The sequence below is a fragment of the Nematolebias whitei genome, chromosome 12 (genome assembly GCF_014905685.2).
Source record: "Nematolebias whitei isolate Nwh7 chromosome 12, NemWhi1, whole genome shotgun sequence".
NCBI lineage: Eukaryota > Metazoa > Chordata > Actinopteri > Cyprinodontiformes > Rivulidae > Nematolebias > Nematolebias whitei.
In genome coordinates, this window is record NC_056509.1 from 49,607,000 (window position 1) to 49,632,113 (window position 25,114).

General features: G+C 44.4%; 1 protein-coding gene across 1 annotated transcript in view; it reads left to right on the top strand.

Moving 5' to 3' along the window:
- Nucleotides 1–25,114, top strand: part of xrn2 (5'-3' exoribonuclease 2) — a gene marked incomplete in the record, with an annotated part of 147,199 nt that overhangs the window by 104,723 nt on the left and 17,362 nt on the right. The window contains 3 exon segments of the mRNA XM_037686039.1: nt 6,129–6,197; nt 12,086–12,214; nt 17,687–17,793. Coding sequence (XP_037541967.1) covers nt 6,129–6,197; nt 12,086–12,214; nt 17,687–17,793 — 305 coding nt within the window.

Here is a 25,114-nt window from a genome sequence, read left to right on the forward strand (position 1 = left end):
TTTTGTTACCTTTTTCCTTTTAGCCATCCTATTTGTTAAAAAAAAAACAAAAAAAACTGTAGTATGAGTTTTTATAACTGTTTATTGTTGTTGCTGTTGTCCATTGTTGTCATCTTTCTTTGTTGAAATCAGGTCTCTCTTGTAAATGAGTCCTCGAGGCTCAATGGGATTTACCTGTATAAATAAAGGTTGATTGATAAGGGGTTATTGAAAAAGCAGCATTTATTATGGGTAAGTTCTCAAAATGTTGGTTACGTACTGTAACCCCAGATTCTATGAGTATAGGCGTAGCCCTTTAAGAGCTGTCGCTGATGGGTTTTATCCCGTCATGCGAAGCATCACACTGAAAAGTTTAGTCCACGCCCACCTGCTGTGTGGGCCCCACCCGGTCCGTATAAATTACGTTAAGAGCGGGTAATCGGCTCCCAAATAGCTTTTTCTTCAGCCACTTAGGAGCCAGTGAGGCCCGACGCTTAAAGGGCTACGCCTATATTCATAGAATCTGGGGTTACAGTACGTAACCAACGTTCTATTTCGTATAGGCTTCGCCCTTTAAGGCTGTCGCTTAGTGGGTTAAGGGCGAAGCAGATGTGGTCCTCGCCTCACTGGGTCCATTCGAACACCGTATGAAGCAGAAGCTTGCCCAAAAAACGTCTTGTCACTCAGCTCCCCATGTGCGTAATTACTCATTGCGTAATTATGTGTGCCATGCACAGACGCATGTTGTGTAACTATGCGTTCTGAATGCATGAACGCCCCGGAAACTTCAACGGGGAGGAAAGATGTTGAGAAAGGGGGGCCATGAACCAACTGATTCATGGCTGAACAGTATGAACAGATTAATAATAACAAGTGAACTGATTATAATCAAATGAACTGATTGGTAACAATAGTCATGAACTGATTAGTGACAATAGAACCAAATAACAGATACAACTTGTGACTGATAACATCTCACACTGTAATGCATGCAGACAGATGTGAGTAAAACGGAGTTCCATGAAACAACAATATTCATTCTGTAAACACTAAGGACAGAATGTGTCATGGAACGAGCCGTCACATCACGTAGATAAAAGCGAATGAATGAGCAGGGTGTTGACCACGCAGCCGCAGTGCAAATATCCTGCATTGTCATACCATTATGGAAAGCAGTCGAAGATGCGATACCTCTGGTCGAGTGCGCCCTGAGGTTGACCGGAGGCTCTAAATCTGATGCTCTGTAGGCTTCAGAAAAGGCCTCACACAGCCAGTGTGACAAGCGCTGGGTGGATAACAGGCGACCTGCAGATGCATCTCTATAATGCACAACGCATTGCAGCTGTGCACGCTATGTAACACGTCAACGCCCGCATAGGACAAAGATGAAAAGATGCTTCTGATTGTGTGTGTGTGTGTGTGGTGGGGGGGGGGGGGGGGGGGGGGGGGGGGGGTCTCCAACGATATCACTCTTAATTTAAAGAGTTTGTGATGTTTAGGCATAAAACTGGATTTGGTCTTAGATCAGCTGAGCTGCCATCAGCCCGAGTTCCAAGACACGACGGGGCGACAGAGAAGGCAGATAATCTCTCACCCTCTTAGCGGATGTTAAAGCCAGCAGCAGGGCTGTTTTAAGAGACAAGAATTTAATTGGAACCTGATTCAGTAACTCAGATGGAGCCTAGATCAGGACTCGCAGGACCAGCGTTAAATCCCACTGTGGAGCAAGTGGGTGTGAAAACAGGCCTGCGTCTTTGAACACCTTTAAAAAACGCTTCATCAGCGGATGATTAAAAACTGTTCTGACCCTGAAAACCTTGTGACAAGAAGAGATGGCTGTAGCATACGTTTAATCGTGCTGAACGCCAGATTTCTGTCCATCAGCTGCTGCAGAAAGGACGGCACACCACCTAGTGGACATGAAATGGCCTCTACATCTTTCTCTGTACAGCCGCGCTGAAAAGCTGTCCACTTGATGTGAACAGCGCTGTGGTGGTTGCAGCACGTGAATCCTGAATTGTACGCACTACATCTTGAGAGAGACTCATCCTCTCTAAATTAATCCGCTCAGCGGCCAGACCAAAGGTGCTGGCCTATTCTGGGTAACTCCTGATTGCTCCTCCCGCCTGGAGGAGAGCGTCCTCCCTCCATGGCAAATTCCACGAACGCCCAGATAACAGGTGTCGTAGGACTGGGGACCATGATGCGTTCACGCACTTGGGAGAGAAGAGCTGTCAGTCCCTCCTCCTGACCTCGGTCCATTGAAAACCATGATATCAGAGGGAGTGAGGGAAGTGAAGAAGCATTACGACCACAGGCTGTGAGCAAACGCGTCTACCCCTAGCGGTAGTTCGTCTCGTGGGCTCAATGATAACCATAGTTGACATTGAGCGTTCTCTCGTGTTGCAACAGGTCCACAACCGCTCACAGGATTTCTGCCGCGTCTGAGCCATCAGGTCTGGATGGGAGGTCCCCGGTCCTCGTGCTGCAAAAACCGTCTTTGGACATCACATCCGCCCCCTGTTCAGAACACAGGAGATAAACACTACTCTGATGGAGAGCAGATTTGGTGTGCCCCACACAACATCTGTCTCACAATGTGGCACATGGGTTGAGCGCATACACCTCCTGCCGGTTATGTATGCGACAGTCACTTGCTGTCTGTGTGAATCAAAAACCCTGATGATTCCGCAGCACAGAAGCAAAATGTTGGATCACATTCAAAAACCCTTGCGATACTCCAAAAAACATTTAAATGAGCTGCTGTGTGGAGAACCACAGCGCCCCCACAGCTCGTTAAATGTATGTGCCTCTGTGAAGTGACATGTATGACGTAGGTCTGCTGACGGAAAACAGCTGATGTCACTGCCGGTTTTACGTGAGTTGCACTGCTGCCATCTGTTTGGAAAAACTGGTCAGCAGTAGCAGATGTCCAGATAAAGCAGAATTCTCCTCCCTGCTCTGTGCTGCGGCTGCAGAGCGGCTCAGGCACATTAATGGAGTGTTGTTTCTCACAGTTCAAAATTGACAAATCTAGAATAAATCTCATCTTTCCGGTTCGTTGGGACCAGGGAGTGACGAGAGAGGAACCCTGTGTTTTCCTCTCCTTCTGAGACCCTGGAAATTACATTTTAATCCGAATTTCCTGAGCTTCTGCGAGATGGGACGAGATCTGTTCTAGAAATGACAGAAAACGTCACTAGAATTCCTCCGTACCGGGGTTTGAGCTGTACTGCAGCGTGAATCCCCTGCTGATAACGGTTCACCTATCCATCTGGAGCGCGCGGGCTGGCAGACAGCAAAGGAGGCGCACCGATTGAGGATGACGTCAGCTGCCCTGCAGAATGAGCGTGCGTCTCCTCCCGCCTCTGACGTGTATGCCAACAGCGTAACGTGTTGTTCGCTGCGGCCGTCTGGAAAACGCATGCTGGTGTGCTCGGTTGGAGAGCGGTGTCACCATCTGGATTACGCTAACCGGAGGTGCGGGACGCTGGTCCAACTTGGACATCTTGCTCCGAGAAAAGCCTCCATCAGGCTCAGCTCCCGGGGGCACTGAGGGGATTCTCGCTCGGTGAAACCACTCCACTCTGGTGATGGGCGCGGATGTGGGAACCGGCACCCTATTCTACCAGGACCGGCTGCAGCCTCGTCCCAGAAGGACGTCACCGCTGGGAAGGCGAGGCCAGAGATCAAGATGACGAGCCGGAGTAGAGCCCAGAAAACCGTCCCGCTGGATCATCTGAAACTGGCGGGAAAGGCACGGGATGTAAAAAAGGTCCCTTCATGTCAGCCGTCTCCTGGGTTAAGCCGGGCAAACTCCAGAGGGTGCCGTCGGCTGGGAGCGGTGTGATCGCCGATGCCAAACGAGGTGGGATGAGGTGAGCATTCGCTCAGCCCCCCTCCACCGACACTACGCTCTCCAGGAGGGAAGGAGCAGCGGGGGCTGCTGCTGACGTCGCCTGTCCCGGAGGAACCATCCGATTCGCTCCGAGGTCGGCGATAAAAGGAAAATTATAAGATGGCGTTGACCAGCGTGTAGCGACTTGTCACTGAGAAATACTCCTCGGCGCTTACCTTGAAACAAGACAGCTCGTCAGCTTCTCCTCAGGGAGGAGAGCTCACCGGGATGACAGGAGGTTGACGTGACGGGCCAAGCATTCTTAACAAAGGTTGGTCATCTACACAACTTTCCTTCTTCCTTCTTCTGACAGTGCTATTAGCTCGCTGAAGAAAAATGGGAGCCGATTACCCGCTCTTAACGTAACTTATACGGACCGGGTGGGGCCCACACAGCAGGTGAGCGTGGACTAAACTTTTCAGTGTGATGCTTCGCATAACGGGATAAAACCCATCAGCGACAGCTCTTAAAGGGCGAAGCCTATACGAAATAGAACCAGCTTCAATTGGATTTGTGAGTTTATGCTCGTCCGGCACCCCTCGCGGTATCCTGATCGCATCTGTCCACACTGGTGAACCTCCATCTGCTCGCCTTTTTCACATGACTCCAGGGTTTAGCATGTTGGGAGGTTTTCTCGGCTGGAATAACCTGAATAGGAGAGACAAGAGCACATTGGCCTGCCCATCTGGAAAATTAGAGGGAACTTTGCTTACAGATCATAAAAACTCAAAAGTCAGTGTCTCAAAAAATGAGAATACTGTGAAGAGGGTCAGTTGTGTAAACTCCTGGTGTGTCAGCCTGATCAGCTGATGAACTCCTGGACATAAAATGTCACATTCCTTAAGTCCAGCCACTCCTGAATCAGAGACAACATCGGAAGTATCTTACCTGTTGATGACACAAAGAACTGGACAGTCTCTGTGGTCCAGTGTCCTCTTTTCACATGAAAGATTTATAAATCAAGGTCACAGAGTCTGGAGGAGAGTGGAGAGGTCCAGACTCCACAAAGTCCAGAGTGAAGTTTCCACAGTCGGTGATCATTTGGGTCCATGTCCTCTGCTGGTTCTGGTCCACTGGGTTTTCTGAAGTCCACAGCCAGAGATGGTTTGGGTCCAAATCCTCTGCTGGTTCTGGTCCACACTGACGGCTGTCAGACGAGCTGGTCTGGGAAGCTCAGTCCTCACCTCCTTCTACAGGTGTGCAGTGGAGAGCATCCTGTGCTTCAGCATCAACGTGTGGCATGGAGGCTGCACAGCTGCAGAAAGAAAAGCTTTGCAGAGAGTGGTGAAGGCTGCACAGAAGATGTTGGAGTCATCCTCCCCACCATCACAGACATCTACACCTCCAGATGCAGGAAGAGGGCCACCTGCATCATGAAGGACCTCACTCACCCAGCACACACACTTTTTGCCCCACTCCCCTCAGGAAGGAGGTTAAGGAGCATTAAGTGTAGAACCACTAGACTGAGGAACAGCTTCTACCCTGAGGCAGTTAGACTCGTGAATCTCTAACCAGAATGGTCACTGTGAAAATCAAATCATGTTGCTGCTGATCTGTTTCATGTTGCTGCTGATCTGTTTCAATGTTGATGTGTTCATGCGTGCACATCAGCTCACACAGACTCATGTTCATGTTTGTGCTGATGTTCAATGTTTTATGTTATGAGTGCTTGGTGTATATTTAGTTGATGTTTTTCTTAAATCATATCTTAGATGTTATTACTGTTTTTCTTGTACATTTTATTGTTTGATGTAACTGGGACCCTGTGTACATAATTTCGCTCCACCACATGTACCACATGAGGTGCGAATGACAATAAAGAATCTCTGACTCTGACACTGACAAAGGTTCCAGCAGCTGGTTCTGGAACATTCTCAGTTCCTGAGTTTTAGTTTTTCATTCTCTGTAAGTTCTAACCATCAAATTTACGATAAAGGCTGAAATATTCCAGCCTGTGCGATGAAGCTATGAGTTTCACTTAACGACCTGTTTTACGATGTTCTAATTATCTACATGCACCTGTAGATAAACTTGCATTTCAGTTTTTCCAGGACCCTCGCTGTTCCCTTGGATTAGGACTGATCCCAGAGATGAACTGGACATAGTGGCTGTTTTTTTGTTTATTTTTTACAGACTTTTCTGTTTGTGTTCTGAAATTAGCCACTGAGGAAGGCATTGAATGAGAACTGTTTTTTCTTTTTTATCTCTAATAAAGTGTGTGCTGAAGGTGGTGTTTGTGTTCTCTGTGCAGTGTGAAGTTCAAGGACCCTCAGTTCTCTGAAGAGTTTGTGTTTAAAGCAGTCCTCCTGCCTGGAGCAAAGTAAGAACGTTTTCTTTCTGGAATTCATTCATAAAATACTGAACTTCTTGACTGTGGAAGCAGTTTTTCATTTTGCTCATTCCACTTGAATATTTAATATTTCTGTCAAACATTAAATGGACAGATCCAACTATGGATGTGAGTCAGGGGTGTAACGGTACATGTGGGTGTATTGAACCGTTTTGGTTATTTTTTCACTCATTAAATTTTATCAACGAGAGATTATGCGCCACGGAACTAAAGTTCCTAAGCGTGTTTCAACACGGCATTCTTACCTTGCAGCACGCGTAGCATTAGCAGCCTAGCATGTCGTTGCGGTCTCTTGTTTGGGAACATTATGTCTTTCTTGTTAAAAGACAAGTGAACAAATCCAAAGCTGTGTGTCGACGTTGTTTCACGGAGATTGGATCTGCAGCAGCAACACATCTAACTTGTTAACGCTCTTGAAACGACATCATCTGAACGTGAACGTAGTTTGTTGCAAAGACCAATAACAGCAGCGTTTAAACAACCTTCATCAGGTAATTCAGATCGGTCCAGAGCAATAACACAAGATGTAGGAGTTTTTAAAGCTCTGGATCAACGTCTGAATGTTGCTGATGCGCCGACTTTAAGCGTATGATTAAAGCTCTTGAGCCCCGTTACGACAGGGGGCCGAGATGGTTTAAAGGCAGGGCAGCCGGCTTGGGACCCAAAAGTCCCAGGTTCGATCCCTGGTCACTGCGTACTGTGTGGTGTCTCTGGGCAGCACACCTCATCCCCAAAATGCTCCCTGGGCGCCTTCAATAGCTGCACTGCACCACCTGGTGGTGGATGGGTTAAATGCAGAGACTAATTTCACCATTGTATGGAAACATACAGTGATGACATTATTAATATTATTATTATTATCATGTCAACACTTCAGCCAAAAAGTTGTAGCAGCACTTTATGAAAAAGCTAAAACTGATTGTCAACAAGCCCTGGACCAGAATAAAGCCCTGCCCTGATGATGATGATGACCAAGAGATTCAACTACCTTATAATAAATGACGATCTTTCAAAAAAAGGTATTATTTTATTATTATTATTATCTAATTAACTTTTTTATTTAAAATTATAATCTTATTAACTCATTTTTTTACCTCTTTGTGTTTTATTTCCAGTCTGGGACAGAGATAGCAGCTGAGTCTTCTCTTCAGGGAAATCCACCAGAGATCACCTCCAGCTTTAAGAAGTGTGTGATGAGTGAACTCTGAACTTTTCCAGGGACTTGTCCCGCCTGTGGGAGCAGCTCCAAGAGGTTGTGACTAATAATGAGGCCACATCCAGCCACACTGCAACATGATCAAATCTCTACCTCTTTATTCCTGCTACTGTTGTTAGTGAGAGGTTTTCTCCACCGCTGGAGAGATTCACTGCAACTAGATCTGAGGTTTTGGTAGAAAATCTGGACAAGTTGGTCTTTTTGGACAAAAACTTCAAACTTGATTAGTTAGATTGTAAACAATCTGTTGCTGCTTATTGTTCTGCTTCTGCTTCTGACTGTTATTGTATTTATTAAGATTATTATTGTTAGTATAGTTTATTTATTGTAAAGAGTGCTGTTTATTTAAAATATCATCCAAATGGATCACTTTTATTTATTTTCATACAAACTTATTGTTTACTTGGCATATTTTCAAAATAAACATTTTGTAAGTCTGTCGTCTTTTGTACCGAAAATGAACCGAAATGTGATTTTAGCGTACCGTTACACCCCTAATGTGAGAGAGGGAGACGGAGAGAGAAAAATACCATACCATACCACTTTATTTATAAAGCACTTAAAACAGCTACAAGGCCAACCAAAGTGCTGTACAGAGAACAACAGGTAACACACAAAGCAAAATACAAAATGAGGTAAATCAGAATATAGACATGAAAATGATGCAGATAATGACGACAAACCAGTGTGGAGCATACAGGATCAAACACAGATCATCTTGTGTTGAAAGCTACTGAATAGTAGTGGGTTTTTAAATGGGACTTGAAAACCGAGAGGGAGGGGGCCTGTCTGACAAGCAGAGGTAACTCGTTCCAAAGTCTTTGTCCTGCTACAGAGAAGGCCCTGTCACCTCTGCGCTTAAGACGAGTTCCTGGAACTGTGAGGAGCAACTGGTCCGCTGACCTCAGGGAACATGGTGGGACATACGGTTGTAGCAGATCAGAGAGATGGGGGGGCGACACTGTTCAGTGATTTGTAGACATACATGAGTATTTTGAACTGGATTCGAAAGTGAACCGGTAACCAGTGCAGTGAGGCCAAAACTGGTGTAATGTGCTCTCTTTTGCCTGTACTGGTTAAAAATGGGGCTGCTGCATTCTGGACCAGTTGTAGTCGTGCAATGGAGGTCTGACTGATACCAAACAGGAGTGAATTGCAGTAATCAAGCCTAGATGTAATGAATGCATGTATTACTGTCTCCAGGTTCTTTTTGGACAATATGGGCTTCAGTTTAGACAGCCGCCTCAGTTGGAAGAAGCAGGATTTAACAATCATGTTTACATGATTGTTAAGTTTCAGGGAAGGGTCCATTATCACGCCCAGGGACAATAGAGACAGACAGAGAGAGAGAGGATGAAGGAGAAATACAGGGAGAGACGGGGAGGAAAAATAGAGACGGTCAGACAGAGAGACACACAGAGGGAGGGAGAAAGACGGAGAGACACACAGATATACAGAGAGAGACAGGCTGTGGGACCCTACTGAGTTCCTGTCTCGGTCAGAGAGGCTGTTTCTACTGCTTTACTTAATCTAAATGAATATTAACGTTCACAGACGGATATTTAAGACCACATTATAGCAGAGAGCTTTGTTTCTGTGAACTTTATTCGTTTACCTTCAACTCATGAAGCGAGAGAATCAGTTTCAGGTGTTTGCAGTTGATCATAAATATCTCATTCAACTCAGTTTTACATGTTGTTTTAACAACAACGATGAGCTCATCTTGATTACATTTAGAAACACAATGAGAGCTAACTGTACTGTGATGAAGGTCATTTAATCATAGGCGTTGCAACCGTTATATGTGAAGGGGACAAGTCCCCCCCACATTCAAAAAAACGTTCATTTGGACCCCCCCACTTTTACTATAAAATATTAGTTCAGGCGGCGCAGTTTCGCTTTCTTCGTGAACAAATCCATTCCACTTGATTAATAGGAGAATATTCAGGCCACTAAAACTCCACTCCAGGTTTTCCTGGTTACCTCCAGCTCTCCACCGTCCCTTCCTGCCTCTTGCCTCGGCAGAAAACGCGCACAGGTGGAGGAGGTGGAGGTACCTGTGTTACGCGCTCGCCAGTTTAGCAGCTTAGTGTGGGCAGTTGTTGACCAGGGGGTTGATCATAAACATATTCATATTAGGAGGAGAGAAGTGGAGCGCTACATCTGTAGCATCTTAGCTTAGCAGTAACTGACACTGTGAGACGCTGCAGGTGTAAGAGACGCTGTGTGTTCAGGTGCATTAAAGTTGAAATGTCTTTAAAACCCCACACCTTATTGTCCTCAAGCTTCATGAGAAACATCATTTAGACGAGTCGTGTTGAACAAAGTAAAAAAGTCCATTCATTCAACCTTTATTTAGACAGGAAAATCCCATTGAGCCTCGAGGACTCATTTACAAGAGCGACCTGATTTCAACAAAGAAAGATGACAACAATGGACAACAGCAACAACAATAAACGGTTAACAAAAGTCATACTCCAGTTTTTTTTTTTTAAACAAATAGGATGGCTAAAAGAAAAAGGTAACAAAAAACAGCTAGATTCTAAGGTGAATGTAGAAAACTAAAAACAGGAACATGTCTGCATTGGTCCCTGCCAGGAGTCCAACAGATTCTTAAAGTCACTTAGAGAGGTCAAAGGTCGAGAGCTTCAGGTCTTTTTACAAGACGCTGTTTTACAGCACCCTGATTTATTGTTTTATACTCTACTCTTATTTTAACTGCATTTTTACTGTAGTTTATTGTTGTCATTGCCACACGTTTCACAGATGTTTATAACTCTGAAATGATAATTCAGCCCCCAGTGTTTCTCACCACCACTGAGGAGCTGACATCCCAGTTCAACTCTGTCTGATTAAAGACTCTGGATCATGTTGCGCCTGTTAAAACTAGAAAATAAAACTGAGAGCAGAACCTTGGCTGAGTGACGTCACCAAGGCCGTTAGGCAGCAATGTAGGAGGGCGGAACGAAAGTGGAGGAAAGACAGGCTGCAGGTCTCTTTTCAAATACTTAAAGAGAGTTGGTGCCGTTATCAGAAAACAGTAAAAGCTGCTAAATCCAAATACTTCTCTGATATAATTACCTCAAACTCTCACAACCCACGTGTCCTCTTCTCCACCCTAAACTTTGTTCTCCACCTCACTGAACCATCACCTCTGGAAGCCTCGACTGAGCTGTGCGAGAACTTCTTACATTTCTTTTTGGAAAAAATTGCGACCACCAGGGCTCTCATTTCCCCTCCAACTCATGACCCATCATCCCACCTCAATCTGTAGCTCATTTTGACCATTTGAACCCATCACTCTATCTTCTCTAGAGCAGGTCATGTGCAACTTGAAACCTTCTGGTTCTCCCTTTGATGTGGTCCCCCCTCGACTACTAAAGGAGGTGTTTCCAACTCTAGGTCCGTCCATTCTTGCCATAGTAAACAGCAGTTTATCCACTGGCGTGGTGCCAAAAACCTTTAAACGTGCTGCCGTCCAGCCTCTCCTGAAAAAAACAAACCTTGACCCCTCAGTCATGTCCAACTTCCGGCCTGTCTCCAAACTCCCATTTGTTTCTAAAGTACTGGAGAAAATATTCGAGTCCCAGTTGACGTGCTTCCTGGAGGATCACGCCATCTTAGAGCTTTTCCAATCTGGCTTTAAACCTCTCCTCAGCACTGAAACTGCCCTGCTGAAGGTCTTTAACGACATCTTCAGATTCACAGATACCGGTGATTCTGTGCTGCTTGTCCTGTTGGACCTCACAGCCGCCTTTGACACCATCGACCATGAGATCCTCATTGCTAGGTTGGAGCAGTGGGTGGGCGTCACAGGATCAGTCCTCAATTGGTGCTGCTTGGTGCTATTTTCCGGAAACACAACATGCCCTTCCACTTCTATGCCGATGACTGTCAAATTTACTTCCCCCTAAGACACAATGGTACATGCTCTATTCAACCGCTGCTCAACTGCCTGGCTGACATCAGGGACTGGATGGCTTTAAACTTCTTAAGTTTTAATGAAAAGAAGTCTGAAGTCGTGTTCTTTCCTCCCAACGACACGATCACAAACCACTGCATCGACCTCTCCGCTCTAACCCTGTCAGAAAAACAAAGAGTCACTAATCTGGGACACCAGATGATCTGTGTTTTGATCCTTTATGCTCTACACTGGTTTGTCGTCATTATATGCATCGTTTTTATGTCTATATTCTGATTTACCTCATTTTGTATTTTGCTTTGTGTGTTACCTGTTGTTCTGTCTGTACAGCACTTTGGTTGGCCTTGTAGCTGTTTTAAGTGCTTTATAAATAAAGTGGTATGGTATGGTATAGTTTACTGTTATTGTTGTTGTCTGTACCTTATATGGTGTGTCTGGAACAGGTCTCTCTTGTAAACGAGTCCTCGAGGCTCAATGAGACTAGCCTGTAGAAATAAAATTTGAATGAATGAAAAAAAAAATCTCAAAGGTGTCTGTAGGACATAGACCCACTTTGGCTGTTTCTTTTATTTACAAATATATGAAAATAGATTTTAATATTTCACATTTAAAGAGAAGCAGCCCCAAATGTTCCTCCATCCTGAGAAGGAAATGTGCTTCATCTTTTTGTATGCCTGGTTTATTGAGCATGGACTTTGATGCTTCATCTTTGTTCTGCAGGATTCCCAGTAAGGTTTTGAAGCCGGAGGACTGGGAGAGAAGGAACCGGGAGCCGTGGAGACCCCAGCTGGGCTTCAACCCGAACAGACCACAGGCTCACCTGGACCAGTCAGCTTTCAGAGCCCTCCGGTAAATTGATATCCTCCTGTTCACTGTATCTATTCAATTCAATTCACTTTATGTATGTACCGCCAAGTCACAACAGAAGTCGTGTCATGACACTGAACAGAAATATTCATATATAAAAATAAGAATTTAACATTATTTATGTGAGGAACAGACTGCTTTGAGTTTAACTCCATCACAGAACTCTCGCTTCCCCCCCGCTCCCCTCATGAAGGAGGTTGAGGAGCATTAAGTGTAGAACCACTAGACTGAGGAACAGCTTCTACCCTGAGGTTGTTAGACTCATGAATCTCTAACCAGAATAATCACTGTGAAAAATCACATCATGTTGCTGCTGATCTGGTTCATGTTGCTGCTGATCTGTTTCGTGTTGCTGCTGATCTGTTTTGTGTTGCTGCTGATCTGTTTTGTGTTGCTGCTGATCTGGTTCATGTTGCTGCTGATCTGTTTCATGTTGCTGCTGATATTATGGGGGCTGAGATGGTGTAGAGGCAGGGCAGCCGGCTTGGGACCCGAAAGTCCCAGGTTCGATCCCCAGTCACTGCACATCACGTGGCGTCTCTGGGCAGCACGCCTCATCCCCAAAATGCCCCCCGGGCGCCTTCAATAGCTGCCCACTGCACCACCTGGTGGTGGATGGGTTAAATGCAGAGACTTATTTCGCCATTGTATGGAAACATACAGTGCTGACATTGTGATGACAATATTATTATTATTATTATCTGTTTCATGTTGCTGTGTTCATTCGTGCTCATCTGTTCACACAGACTCATGTCCGTGCTGCTGTTCAGTGTATTGTGTTTTTATGCTGTTAGTGCTTAGTGTATTTTTAGTTAATGTTTTTCTTAGTTCATATCTTAGATGCTATTACTGTTTTTATTGTACATTTTATTGTTGGATGTAACTGGGACCCTGTGAACATAATCTCGTTCCACCACATGGGGTGCAAATGACAAAGAAACTGACTCTCCGACTGACTCATCTTGACCAAGCATGAAGGCGACAGTGGAAAGGAAAAACTCCCTCATGAGGAAGAAACCTTTAGCAGAACCAGGCTCAGGACAAGCGGCCATCTGCTTCGACCGGCTGGGTTTGGTAGGAATAGATACACAATGGCAGGTCAAAAATCACATGTTAAGATAGAAATAGTATAAAATGAAAACTATTCAATTTTAACAATTCATTTAAGGAAATAAGGTCAATTTGTCATCTAGTAGTCTAAGCCTATAGCAGCATAACAAGCCAACCCTAACTATAGGATTTATCAAAAAGGAAAGTCTTAATCCCAGTCTTAAAGCTGGACAATGTGTCAGCCTCATGGACAGAAACTGGAAGTTTGTTTTACAAGAGAGGAGCCTGATAACTAAAAGATCTTCCTCCATTTTGCTGCTGGAAACTCTAGGAACCACAAGTAAACCTGCAGTCTGAGAGCGAAGTGGTACCACATACAGAACACCATGGACTTTGTGGATAAGGTGAGGGATGTCATCATGGAGACTGATGAAACAATGGTCTCGTTTGATGTCACATCACTCTTTACGTGCATTCCTGTTGATGATGCAGTAGAGGTGGTCAGTTTAAGATTAAAATCAGACACCACTCTGAGCAGCAGGACCATGCTTTCCACAGAACAACTGTGTCAACTCTTGAAACTGTGCCTGCAGTCAACCTACTTCACATATGGGGAGCAATATTATAGGCAGAAACATGGGTGTGCTATGGGGTCTCCAGTTTCTCCTATTGTTGCCAACCTGTACATGGAGGAGGTAGAAAAGAGAGCCTTGACGTCCTTTTCAGGGACACCACCAAGTCATTGGTTCAGGTATGTTGACGACACCTGGGTTAAAATTAAATCTCAGGAAGTCCAACATTTTACTGACCACATCAACTCTGTGGATAAATACATCAAGTTCACATGAGAAGATGTAAAAAATGGCAGGTTGGCTTTCTTGGACTGTGAGGTTTCAGTCTCTGATAGAGGACTTTTGCAAACCGAGGTGTACCGCAAACCCACCCACACAGACCAATATTTGCAGTTTGACTCCCATCACCCTTTAGAGCACAAGTTAGGAGTCATCAGGACTCTGTACCACAGAGCAGACAGCGTCCCCACTAACTCAGGAGCCAGGCAGAAGGAGAAATCCTACACAAGACAGGCTCTAGAGCAATGTGGATATCCTAACTGGGCCTTCCTGAAAGCAGAGAAGAAACCCAAACAGGACTCCAGTCAGCCATCAGGTGAAAAGGAGGAACCCAGACCCAGACCAGTGGTCATTCCTTATGTTGAGGGAGTATCAGAGAAACTGAGAGGTTTATTTTCTAAACATAACGTCCCAGTGGCTTTTAAACCCCAAAATACATTACGGCAAAGACTGGTTCATCCCAAAGATCCAGTCCCCCGGCACAAACAGAATAATATTGTATCCTGATGCATGCTCAATAATCCAGGTAGAAAAATCCAAAAAAGTTCTATCTGGTCCTCTGGACATTCAAAAAAACAAAAAACAAAACAAAGCAAAAAAATATAGAAACGTTTCGTCTCTCATCCGAGAGACTTCCTCAGTCCGAGGTGCTGTATACAGCTCAGTCTCTTAAATAGCACCTTCTCAGAGTGGATCAACCAGTTTTGCTGCTGACAACCAAAACCAGCTGATCACATGCTCAAGAAGGACCATCAGCCTGACAATGGATCATTAGCACCCTGATGGCTGTTTACTATTCACAGAGGGCTGAGTGATACTAGCAATCACAGCATTGTAAGAGGGGGACAGTTGAACAAGTAGGCCTCCACCCCTGTTTAACGATGGACGATTTCTTTTCACAAAGATGGCCTCCTTTACTCCAAGTAAAGTCCAAGACATATGGCCGCAGATCAGATGAGACGATGACAAAGTCGATCATCGAACTGCGGCCTAGGGTGTCCTGGTGCCAAGAGCACATACGGACACCCTTATGCTTGAACAAGGTGTTCGTTATTGACAATCCATGACGAGCACAGAAGTCCAACAACAGAACACCACTCTGGTTCAGATCAGGGGGGCCGTTCCTCCCAACCACACCCCTCCAGGTCTCACTGTCATTGCCTACATGAGCACTGAAGTCCCCCAGCAGAACAAGGAAGTCCCCAGGAGGTGCACTTTCCAGTACCCCCTCCAAGGACTCCAAAAAGGGTGGATAATCTGAACTGCCGTTTGGTGCATAAGCACAAACGACAGTCAGAACCCGTCCCCCCACACGTAGGCGGAGGGAGGCTACCCTCTCATTCACCAGGGTGAACCCAAACACACAGGCACCAAGATATGGGGGCAATAAGTATGCCCACTCGTGCTCGGCGCCTCTCACCAGGGGCAACTCCAGAGTGGAAGAGTGTCCATCCCCTCTCAAGGAAACCAGTTCCAGAGCCAGAGCCATGCGTAGAGGTGAGTCCGACTATTTCTAGCCGGAACCTTTCAACCTCACACACCAGCTCAGGTTCCTTCCCCACCAGTGAGGTGACATTCCACATCCCAATAGCCAGCTTCTGTAGCCGAGGATCAGACCGCCAGGGTCCCTGCCCTCGGCCACCACCCATCCCACAATGCACCCGACCCCTTTGGTCCCTCCCACAGGTGGTGAGCTTCTGAAGGTTTTTGCCGGGGATTCCAGTAAACAGGGAGTTGCAGTTGTCGAGCCTGGAGGAGACAAAGGCATGGACGAGTTTCTCTGCATCAGCAAAAATGAGATATGGGCGAAGTTTTGAGATATTTCGGAGATGGAAGAAGCAGGTTTTAAACAGATGCTTAATGTGATTTTCAAATGTAAGATGAGAGTCCATTCTTACTCCAAGATTTGTAACAGAAACATATCTGTTAGGAGAAAATATTGGAAACCATTATGTTTTGACGATTGTGAATCAGACTTATTAAAAACTGAACCAACCATATTTAAAATTCAGTCATAAACTTTCATTTAAATAAAGCTTCCAAAACTAATTTTTAAACTTTTTCACAGCATAAAAATATAAATCCTCTGTAAATAAAGGCACATTTCTAGGTTTTATAGTTTTTCATTCAACCTTTATTTCTACAGGTTAATCCCATTGAGCCTCGAGGACTCATCTACAAGAGAGACCTGATTTTAACAGAGTGATGACAACAGAAGACAATCATAAAAGAAAGCAGATAAATTGAGAAGAACAAGTAAAAGTGAAAGAAAATGACATTAAAACAATGAAACAAAAGCACCATAAGGTGGTGTAGAAAACTAAAAACAGGGACTTAACAGATGTTTGAAGACACTTAGTCAAGGTCGAGAGCTTCAGATCTTTTTGCAAAATATTTCAGGAAACAGGAATGGAGTAGGAGAAGGCCCTTTAATTTATTTATCTTTAATTTAAATATTTATTTATCAATTTATTTATCTCACGATCATCATCCCCCATCCAGCGGTGAGTATGAAGCTTGTTCATTGCTTCAAACACAAACTTTAACAACTAAACTGATTATCTTTAAACATTCCTCGGTGAAAGGCCGTCTGTTTTGTAAGTTTTCTGAGAATAATCAGAAGTTTGATCAGTTTGTGTAATAAAGCTCATCACAGAACAATGGCAGCTGATTCGGCTCTGACTTTAATAAAGCTTGTTTAAAACATCTGAATTAAGCGGCCTGATTAGGATCTGAGTTCCCTCCTCCACATGTCCATATTATCATTAAGGAAATATGAATAATTGAACATCTGGCTCAGCCTCACTGTTCAGGAAGTAATCACACACACAGAGATTAGAAGAAACACCATGAATTATTTTTTTTCTGATGAACTCAGATGTTCAGTTAATCAGGCTGCAATGGTACCGAACAAACAGCTGCTGGGGAAAAACTGAAAGAAAATTTTTAATTTAAATTTTATTTAGGTTTATCTAATTCTACACAGGAACAGGTCTAACCAAAGTGTCCAGCCTAGATATTTAATTGAGGTCTGTCTGTAAATTAGAACATCTGAAATCTTTTAGATTATTATTTTTATTATTGGGGAAGTGGTGGCGCAGAGGTTAGAGAAGGTGGGCCTGTGAGCGGAAGATCGCCGGTTCAAGCCCCGGTATTGTCATCAAAAATGTGGGTGGGGTAGGTGAAGCACCCACACCTGCCCCACCCTCATTCGCCCCACTCTGGGCCCATGAGCAAGGCCCTTAACCCCAATCTGCTCCCTAAACAGGTCTCTCTTGAAAATGAGTTCTCGTGGCTCAATGAGACTAACCTGTATAAATAAAGGATAAATGAAAAAACGAAAAAAATTTATGAGAAAGTCCAGTTGGTGCACTGCAGGACAGTCTGAACATGGAATGCGTTTAATTCCTTCTACCTTTCGTTTTCTTTTTTGTCTTTATAGTTTGGAGTAAATTGTGAGAAGACAGAACTTTGCAGGATGTTAACAGTTGGCCCTTTTAAGAATAAATTTGTATTCCTCTGATTTTTAACAGCAGATCTTGTCTCCTTTCAGTCACAGTGTGAACAGAAATCAACAAGGTGGAGGGCAGTACAGCAACACTCCTCCACCCAGTAACTACCACCAGGGGATTTACCGTCCTTCTCACCAGCAGTTCCAACGTAAGTCACTCATTAACATCAGCTAACATCCAGCCTTTCACTGTAGTTATTCCTGTTTTGAGGGATGTCCATCTATAATCATTGCACAGGATTTTATTAGACTGTTAGTATTCTGGTTCCATCACGACTTTAGGTTTTTCTTTCTCCTTGTGCAATTCTGGAAAAATACAAATGAAATCCATCAAACTGCGTCGCCGTCAGGAACAGTGACCACTGTTCCACTATGGGAGAACCCATAGTGGACCAAAGAACACCCATAGTGTTTTTCCAATATGGGAGTGTGGTATTTGTGGGACTCCAGTTTGCTTGTGGCTTCTCAGTCTGAATATGTCCTTTAGATGAAAGATAAAATGTCTCAAGAAAAAAAAAAAAAAAGAAACCGTCCAGATGACCTGACTGAACATTGTTAGATTTGTAACCTGGATTATTGACCATGAACTGTTGGAACAGTGACCACTGACTTTTGATAGTACTAAGTTGTATTGTAATACCCCACAGGACCCCACTAATGACCAAGATGGCCGTGCTCAGAGCAGTTGCAGCTTCACAGGCTCCCGGTACCATCCCAGTTTTTAGAAGTTTTGATATTGACTCTGTGCCTGACTCCGCGCGATTTATGCGTGTGAACTATAGCCGAACCGAACTGATGAGAATAGGAGCGGATTTGCCACGAAATATAGCAGAAATCAGCAACAAACTCAAAACTACGCTCGGCAGAATGCAGATCTTAAAGTCATCTACCTGGAAGCTGCAGCAGAGGCGTTCCAGCGGGCAGAAGAGGAAGCGCTGCTCCCGGCTTAAGAGGAGAGGATGCCGGGCGGGGGTTATGGTGAGGCTATGATCTAACGCTAAAGCCGATAAACTCCCCATGCCGTCTCTTTCTGTCGAACGTCCGCTCGTTGAACAACAAGGTGGATTTACTTCATCTGAGAGCGGGCGCCTCAGAGGAGATGAAGAAGTGTGCAGTGCTTTGCCTCACGGAAACGTGGATTACAAGCGAAACGCCAGATACAGTCTTCCAGCTGGATGACAGACTTTTTTTTTCGAGCGGACCGCTGCAGCGAGCTAACGGGGAAATCATGGGGAGGCGGAGTGTGCATTTACGTGAGTAAAAGTTGGTGCACGAACTGTACTGTTGTAAATAGCTCATGCTCGAAGGCTTTGGAGCAAACAACAGTGAAATGTCGGCCACATTATCTACCCCGCGAGTTCACGGTGACTTTCATCTCTGTTGTTTACATTCCTCCGGACGCTAATGCTAATGAATCACTGCAGGAGCTTCATGATATCATCAGCTCGCTGCAGAGCAAACACACCAAGGTTCTTTACGTTGTAGCCTGAGACTTTAACCACGTGAATCTAAAGGACTGTCTCCCAAGCTTTAATCAACATGTGGCGATTCCGACACGTGGAGACAAGACGCTGGACCGTGTTTACACGAACGTAAAAAATGCATACAAATCCAAACCCCGCCCCCACCTAGGTCTGTCAGACCACATCTCAATCTTCCTGGCTCCTGCTTACATGCCCCCGCTGAGACGCTCCAGACCGGTACAAAAGAAAGTTAAATGTTGGATCCAGGACAGTGGCCCCATACTGAGAGATTGTTTTGATCGAACAGACTGGCAGGTTTTCAGAGAAGCTTCTGAAAATGGAGGTTTGCTTGATCTTGACCAATACACATCCTCAGTTCTTGGTTACATTAGTACATGTACTGAAACCGTCTCCACTATCAGAAATGTTAAAAGCTACCCAAACAGAAAACCTTGGCTGAATGCAGAGGTGCGTACCCTGCTGGAAGCCAGGAACACTGCCTTCAGGTCTGGAAACTCACAGGAGCTGAGTAAGACAAGAAAAGAGCTGGTTGCTGGTATTAAGAAGGCCAAGGCCACATATGCACAGAGGATCGAGGGTCAATTCATCTCACAAGACCCTCGGAGCATGTGGAGGGGCAATAAGTGCATAACAGATTATAAAGGAAGGAGCGAACAATGCCCCAAAGACCCATCTCTGCCTGATGCCCTCAACAAGTTCTATGCACGCTTTGAAAACCCGAACAGACCACCCAGCACCAGACTCGCCTCACCACCGGATGAAGAGCATCTCAGCGTGACCTCAGCAGAAGTAAGGAGTACTTTCAGGAGGATTAATCCGCACAAAGCAACTAGCCCAGACAACATCCCCGGAAAAGTGTTGAAGGAATGTGCTGATCAGCTCTGTGAGGTGCTGGCAGACATCTTTAACACCTCACTTACCCTGGAGACAGTTCCCACCTGCCTGAAGACTGCCACCATCATCCCAGTCCCAAAAAGCTCTACAGTGACTGGTCTGAATGACTATCGGCCAGTGGCCCTCACCCCGATAGTCGCTAAATGCTTCGAAAAACTGGTCATGACTCACATCAAAACAACCATCAACATGAACGTGGACCCTCATCAGTATGCATACCGTGAGAACCGATCAACAGAGGATGCAATCTCCTCTGTGGTCCACACTGCGCTCAACCACCTGGAGCAGACAAACTCTTAAGTCTGTATGCTCTTTGTGGACTTCACATCCGCCTTCAACACCATGATCCCCCAAACCCTGATGGACAAACTATCCACACTAGGACTAAGCCCCTCCATTTGCAACTGGGTACTAGACTTTTTAACAAACAGACCACAGTTAGTGAGGATCCACAACTTATCCTCCTCCACCATAACCCTCAGCACTGGCTCTCCTCAGGGATGTGTGTTGAGCCTAGGGTTGTACATCTCTGTGTGATAGACGATTCGATTCGCATCTAGATACAAAGGTTACGATTCGATTCAAAAACGATTTATTTTAAAAACAGAACGATTTGATTCGATTCGATACAGTGGAAGAGCGATTCGGTTCGATTCGATTCAACTTTATATAATTCTACAGTTTAACATTTGTTGAATGTAGACAAATATTAATTATGAACAAAAAGGGCCATTTCTATGAATGTGACATTCTTACATTATTTTTAAATTTGTAAAAGTTTACATATATCATATCTAAAAGCGTGCAGTAAGGCACTGGCAAAAATAAAGTAAAAAGCCAAACAACAGAATCACATGTCAAATGTGTTTATTTTTAGACATGGACCTAAAAAGACCAGCTAAAAGAATATTTCTTTGTTTGATGGGATCAGTATAAAATGAGAAAATAAAGAAAAATTATAAAATGCACAAATGATTACAGCAGCATGTAATAAAAAAAAATAAAAAAAAATAGGAATAAGCTTCAGTAAGCACAAAGCACCTGTGCAATAACCTGTCACATACCCTGCGTAGTTTGGTAGTTATGTGCAATATATATCATGTGCATTTTAGCTTATATTACATTACTACCTTGAAATACTTATTCACACAAATTCATTCTGCTTCACTGTAAAAATTCTACAGTGTTGTTGTTTACCATTTTTCTCTTCAGAAACTTTGTAAATATTATAATTACTTTTTCACTTTTTGGTAGTTTATTTTGTACCCTTATTGCATGCTTTAGTATTTCTTGTTTGCTTGTTTTTTGTTTTTTAGCAAGTCAAATCGGTTCTTCTCATCCTGAACATTTCATTGTGTTAACCTTGCATATGACAAATAAACACAACTTGAGCTTGAACTTAATAATACAAAAACATAATGCAAGAACAGTACGCCTAACAACAGCAGCACGAACATGAGTTTGTGTGAGCAGGTGGGCACAGATTAATATAACATCATGTCATTTAAACAGCAGCATGAGATCAGATCAGCAGCATGGATAATCAGCAGCACATATCAACAGTCAAAGTGCCGATTACATGTATAAAAGAAATCAAACTGCAGCTTTCTGACCTGGTGAGGTAGTCTGAACAAAAGTAATGTCCTGCATTTCTACATTCACGTCAGGTTCAATCTGAACTCAAACACAGTGAAGTAGTTCACTTCCTTATGTTTGTATGTTTACCTACATTATATTTTTATTCGTCATAATCACTGTCCTCATCTTTTTTTTGCAGCAGATTTTTCTTAAGGAAAATCAGCTGATCCACATGCTCATGTTTGAGTAGACTGCGTTTTGTGGAAACAGTATCTCCTGCAGTGCTGAAAACTCTCTCAGATGTCACACTGGTGGCCGGTATGCACAGATACATTTTAGCCACAGATGACAGCAGTGGCAAGTCCTGTTGCTCTTTCCACCACTGTAGTGGGGTTTTTGTTCAGGGGCAAAGGATCACGCTCTCTGTACCTCTTGACTTCTTCATTGGCCTGGTCCCTCACAGATCTAGATGCCGTCCTTACTTGAAAGTCTTCTCCCAACAGCTGGTCCAGGCTGACATTTTCTTCTTTTTACAAGGAGGTTTATCATCTGAAATAGAAAACAAGTACCATATATTACTGGCTATGTTTGCCATGAAGTTTTTTAATTGACTACCATTTTATGTATAAATCTTCATTTGATGTTCAGAATTTATTTATGTAAGGACTCGTGTACATATGTAAAATATGTATCATTATCATCATCATTATTATTTAACTCTTTCTTTGCATGTAGATCCTCTCATTATAGTGAATGTGTTTTATACTGATACTATGACTGCAGCACAAGTTTAAGACAAAGACTTCTCGTTCTTGATCACAAGTTATAAAACACACAAACCTTTATGCTCATCTTGGGTCTGGGGTACATCAATGCAGACGTCCGGATCTCCATTTGCAGGTTCACTCTGACATGGATCAGTCTGCACTGGACCTCTCTGAACTGAACCCCCCGTTACCTAGAAATAAAACATGAAATAACATTTAGTGTACAGTATGGTTAAATGCAGTGTAAAGAATCAAATAAACAGTAGTCAGAATAAATCTAATGACAGCAACAAAACACAGCAGACTGTAAGTGAATGTACTGTAATATGTATTTTGTCAGTGTGTTGGGGGATTTACCTTGTGATGCAGGGATGCTGCTTCTGCTGATATGCTTGTGAATGTCCTCTCTGCATCATGGTTACTGAGGAAGGGCAGGGACTTAAAACGGGGGTCCAGAGCTGCTGCAGTGTGGAAGAGATGTTCAAGGCCTGTGTAGCGTTTCTCCAAGTCATTCTTGAACGCCTGCTTCATCTCTCTGATTAACACTGAGTCTTCATCTGATGGTTCAAAGTTCTTTTTAAGCTTTGCTTTTACAGGAAGAATCATTGAGAGTGTGGGTCGCTTGTCTTCAGACATGCTGGTAGTCACAAGTTTGACCGGCGCCATCAGTTTGACAATGTCTTCAATGTCGCAGAAGTCTTTGTGCTTGAGAGTATTCACCTCTTCTCCTTTTCTGAGGTCCCTGGACATGAGTGCTGCAGAAATCGCAGGATGTTGCTCAAAAAAGCGTTCAAGCATGTCATGGGAGCTATTCCACCGCGTGGATACATCTTGGATGAGTTTGTGGGAAGGCAAGGCTAGTTGTTTCTGTTTCTCTTGAAGGATTTCTGCTGCCCTCACACTACGATGAAAAAAGGCAACGGCTTTCCTCACTCTCCCCAGCAACCTTGCTACTGTGTCAACTTTAAAGGCTTTCTGTGTGGCGAGATTAATAGTGTGTGCAAAGCACATGAGGTGAGGGGTCATCTCTGCTTCCACTCCAGCTAATACCATGTTTGTGGCATTGTCTGTCACCAGGGCTGGATCTTTATCAAGAAGGTTCCAGTCAACACATGCCTGTTTTAGCAGAGCACCAATGTTTTTCCCAGTGTGGGATCCTTTGAATGCCCTGGTTTGTAACACATGCACATTTAACTTCCAGTCTGGAGAGATGTAGTGGACAGTGATGGTCACGTAAGACTCAGTGGAGCATGACGTCCAGGCATCGGTTGTAATAGCAACTCGCTCTGCATGTGCCAATTCTTTTTCAACTTGGCTCTTCACTTGGGCATACAACGCTGGCATGCATGTGTTTGTGATATGCTGCCGGGACGGAATCTTATATCTGGGCTCTAACGTATGAATCAAATCCTGAAATCCTTCCCCCTCCACTATATTGTATGGCCATAAGCCCTTAGCTATGAAACGGGTTATTGATGCCGTTATATCCTTAGCTCGTGATGAACTGTCGCCGAGTTGCCCGTAAAATTTAGTGATAACGTTACCCGTCGCTGTCTGTGTGGCAGCTGCCTGCTCCTGCTCGTTGTTATGGGGCTTGAGAAGTTCGCCATACTCCTCTCTGTGTTTTCTCGTTGCATGTTGATCAAGGTTTGTTGTGCTACCAGTGTACTTCAGAGGTGCTCTGCATAGCTTACAAATAGCGTGGTTTTTGTCGAGTTTTCCGTCCTTCTTGTAAAACCCGAAAACGTTCCACACTTTAGACTTTTGTCTGGCTGCTGTATTGAAAATCTTTCTCGGTGACCCGCTAACGCTGCTACTATTTACATCCATTCTCGTTGTCTTGGTGAGCTACGGAGCATGCGTGAGAATAGCTTCGCGGGCATTTCCGACTCTCGCGTTGTTTTATAAACGCACTGTCAACCGAGCTAGTCTCGCGATACCCGGTTCATGTCTCTTCAACCGGTTCATCTCAGCATTTGTGGCTGGTTGCTGTCGATTTATACGGCTGCTACCGACACAACCATATCGCTAGCTTGTCAAACCGGATATCCGGTCGTATCGGTTTATCTATAACAACCCTAGTTGAGCCCCCTCCTGTTTACTCTGCTCACGTATGATTGTGCAGCTACCCATCCAGGCTGTCACATTGTAAAGTTTGCAGATGATACAGCGGTGGTGGGATGCATCACAAACAATGATGAGTCCAGCTACAGGCAGGAGGTGGAACACCTGGAGAGCTGGTGCAAAGAGAATAACCTTAACATGTCAGCCTCCATTGTAGGGACGAATCACGTCCACCTGAGAAGAGCCGAGCCGAGTGGAGCCACACTTACCAACGGCAAATCATCATTAGTGACCTCGGTCCATCAGGACTCAGAAGGTGTTGGAGTAAAGCTCCAAACTTTAGTGCCACCAGCAGAACAACTGGTCTGGCTGCCTATCACAATGCCCCCCTGCTGGCGGCCTGTTGACGCCCCCTGTGAGGGGCTGCTGATCATCAAAGAAGGAAGTTAAGCCTCCAGTATACTTGTGCATACGTGGGTCCGCGGAGGTCCGCGCATACCGGATTAGAGTATAAGTGGACGCCCGCAGGGCATGTCCATGCAAAGCTTAATTTTTACGACCTCGTATGCGTACTCTGTGTCGCACAATAAACTGCCTGGCAACAGACTGTTTTGTATGTGACACCAATGTATTAGAATTAGATTTCCCTTCTTCATGCCTGATCTGGACTTTTTTTTGTTTGT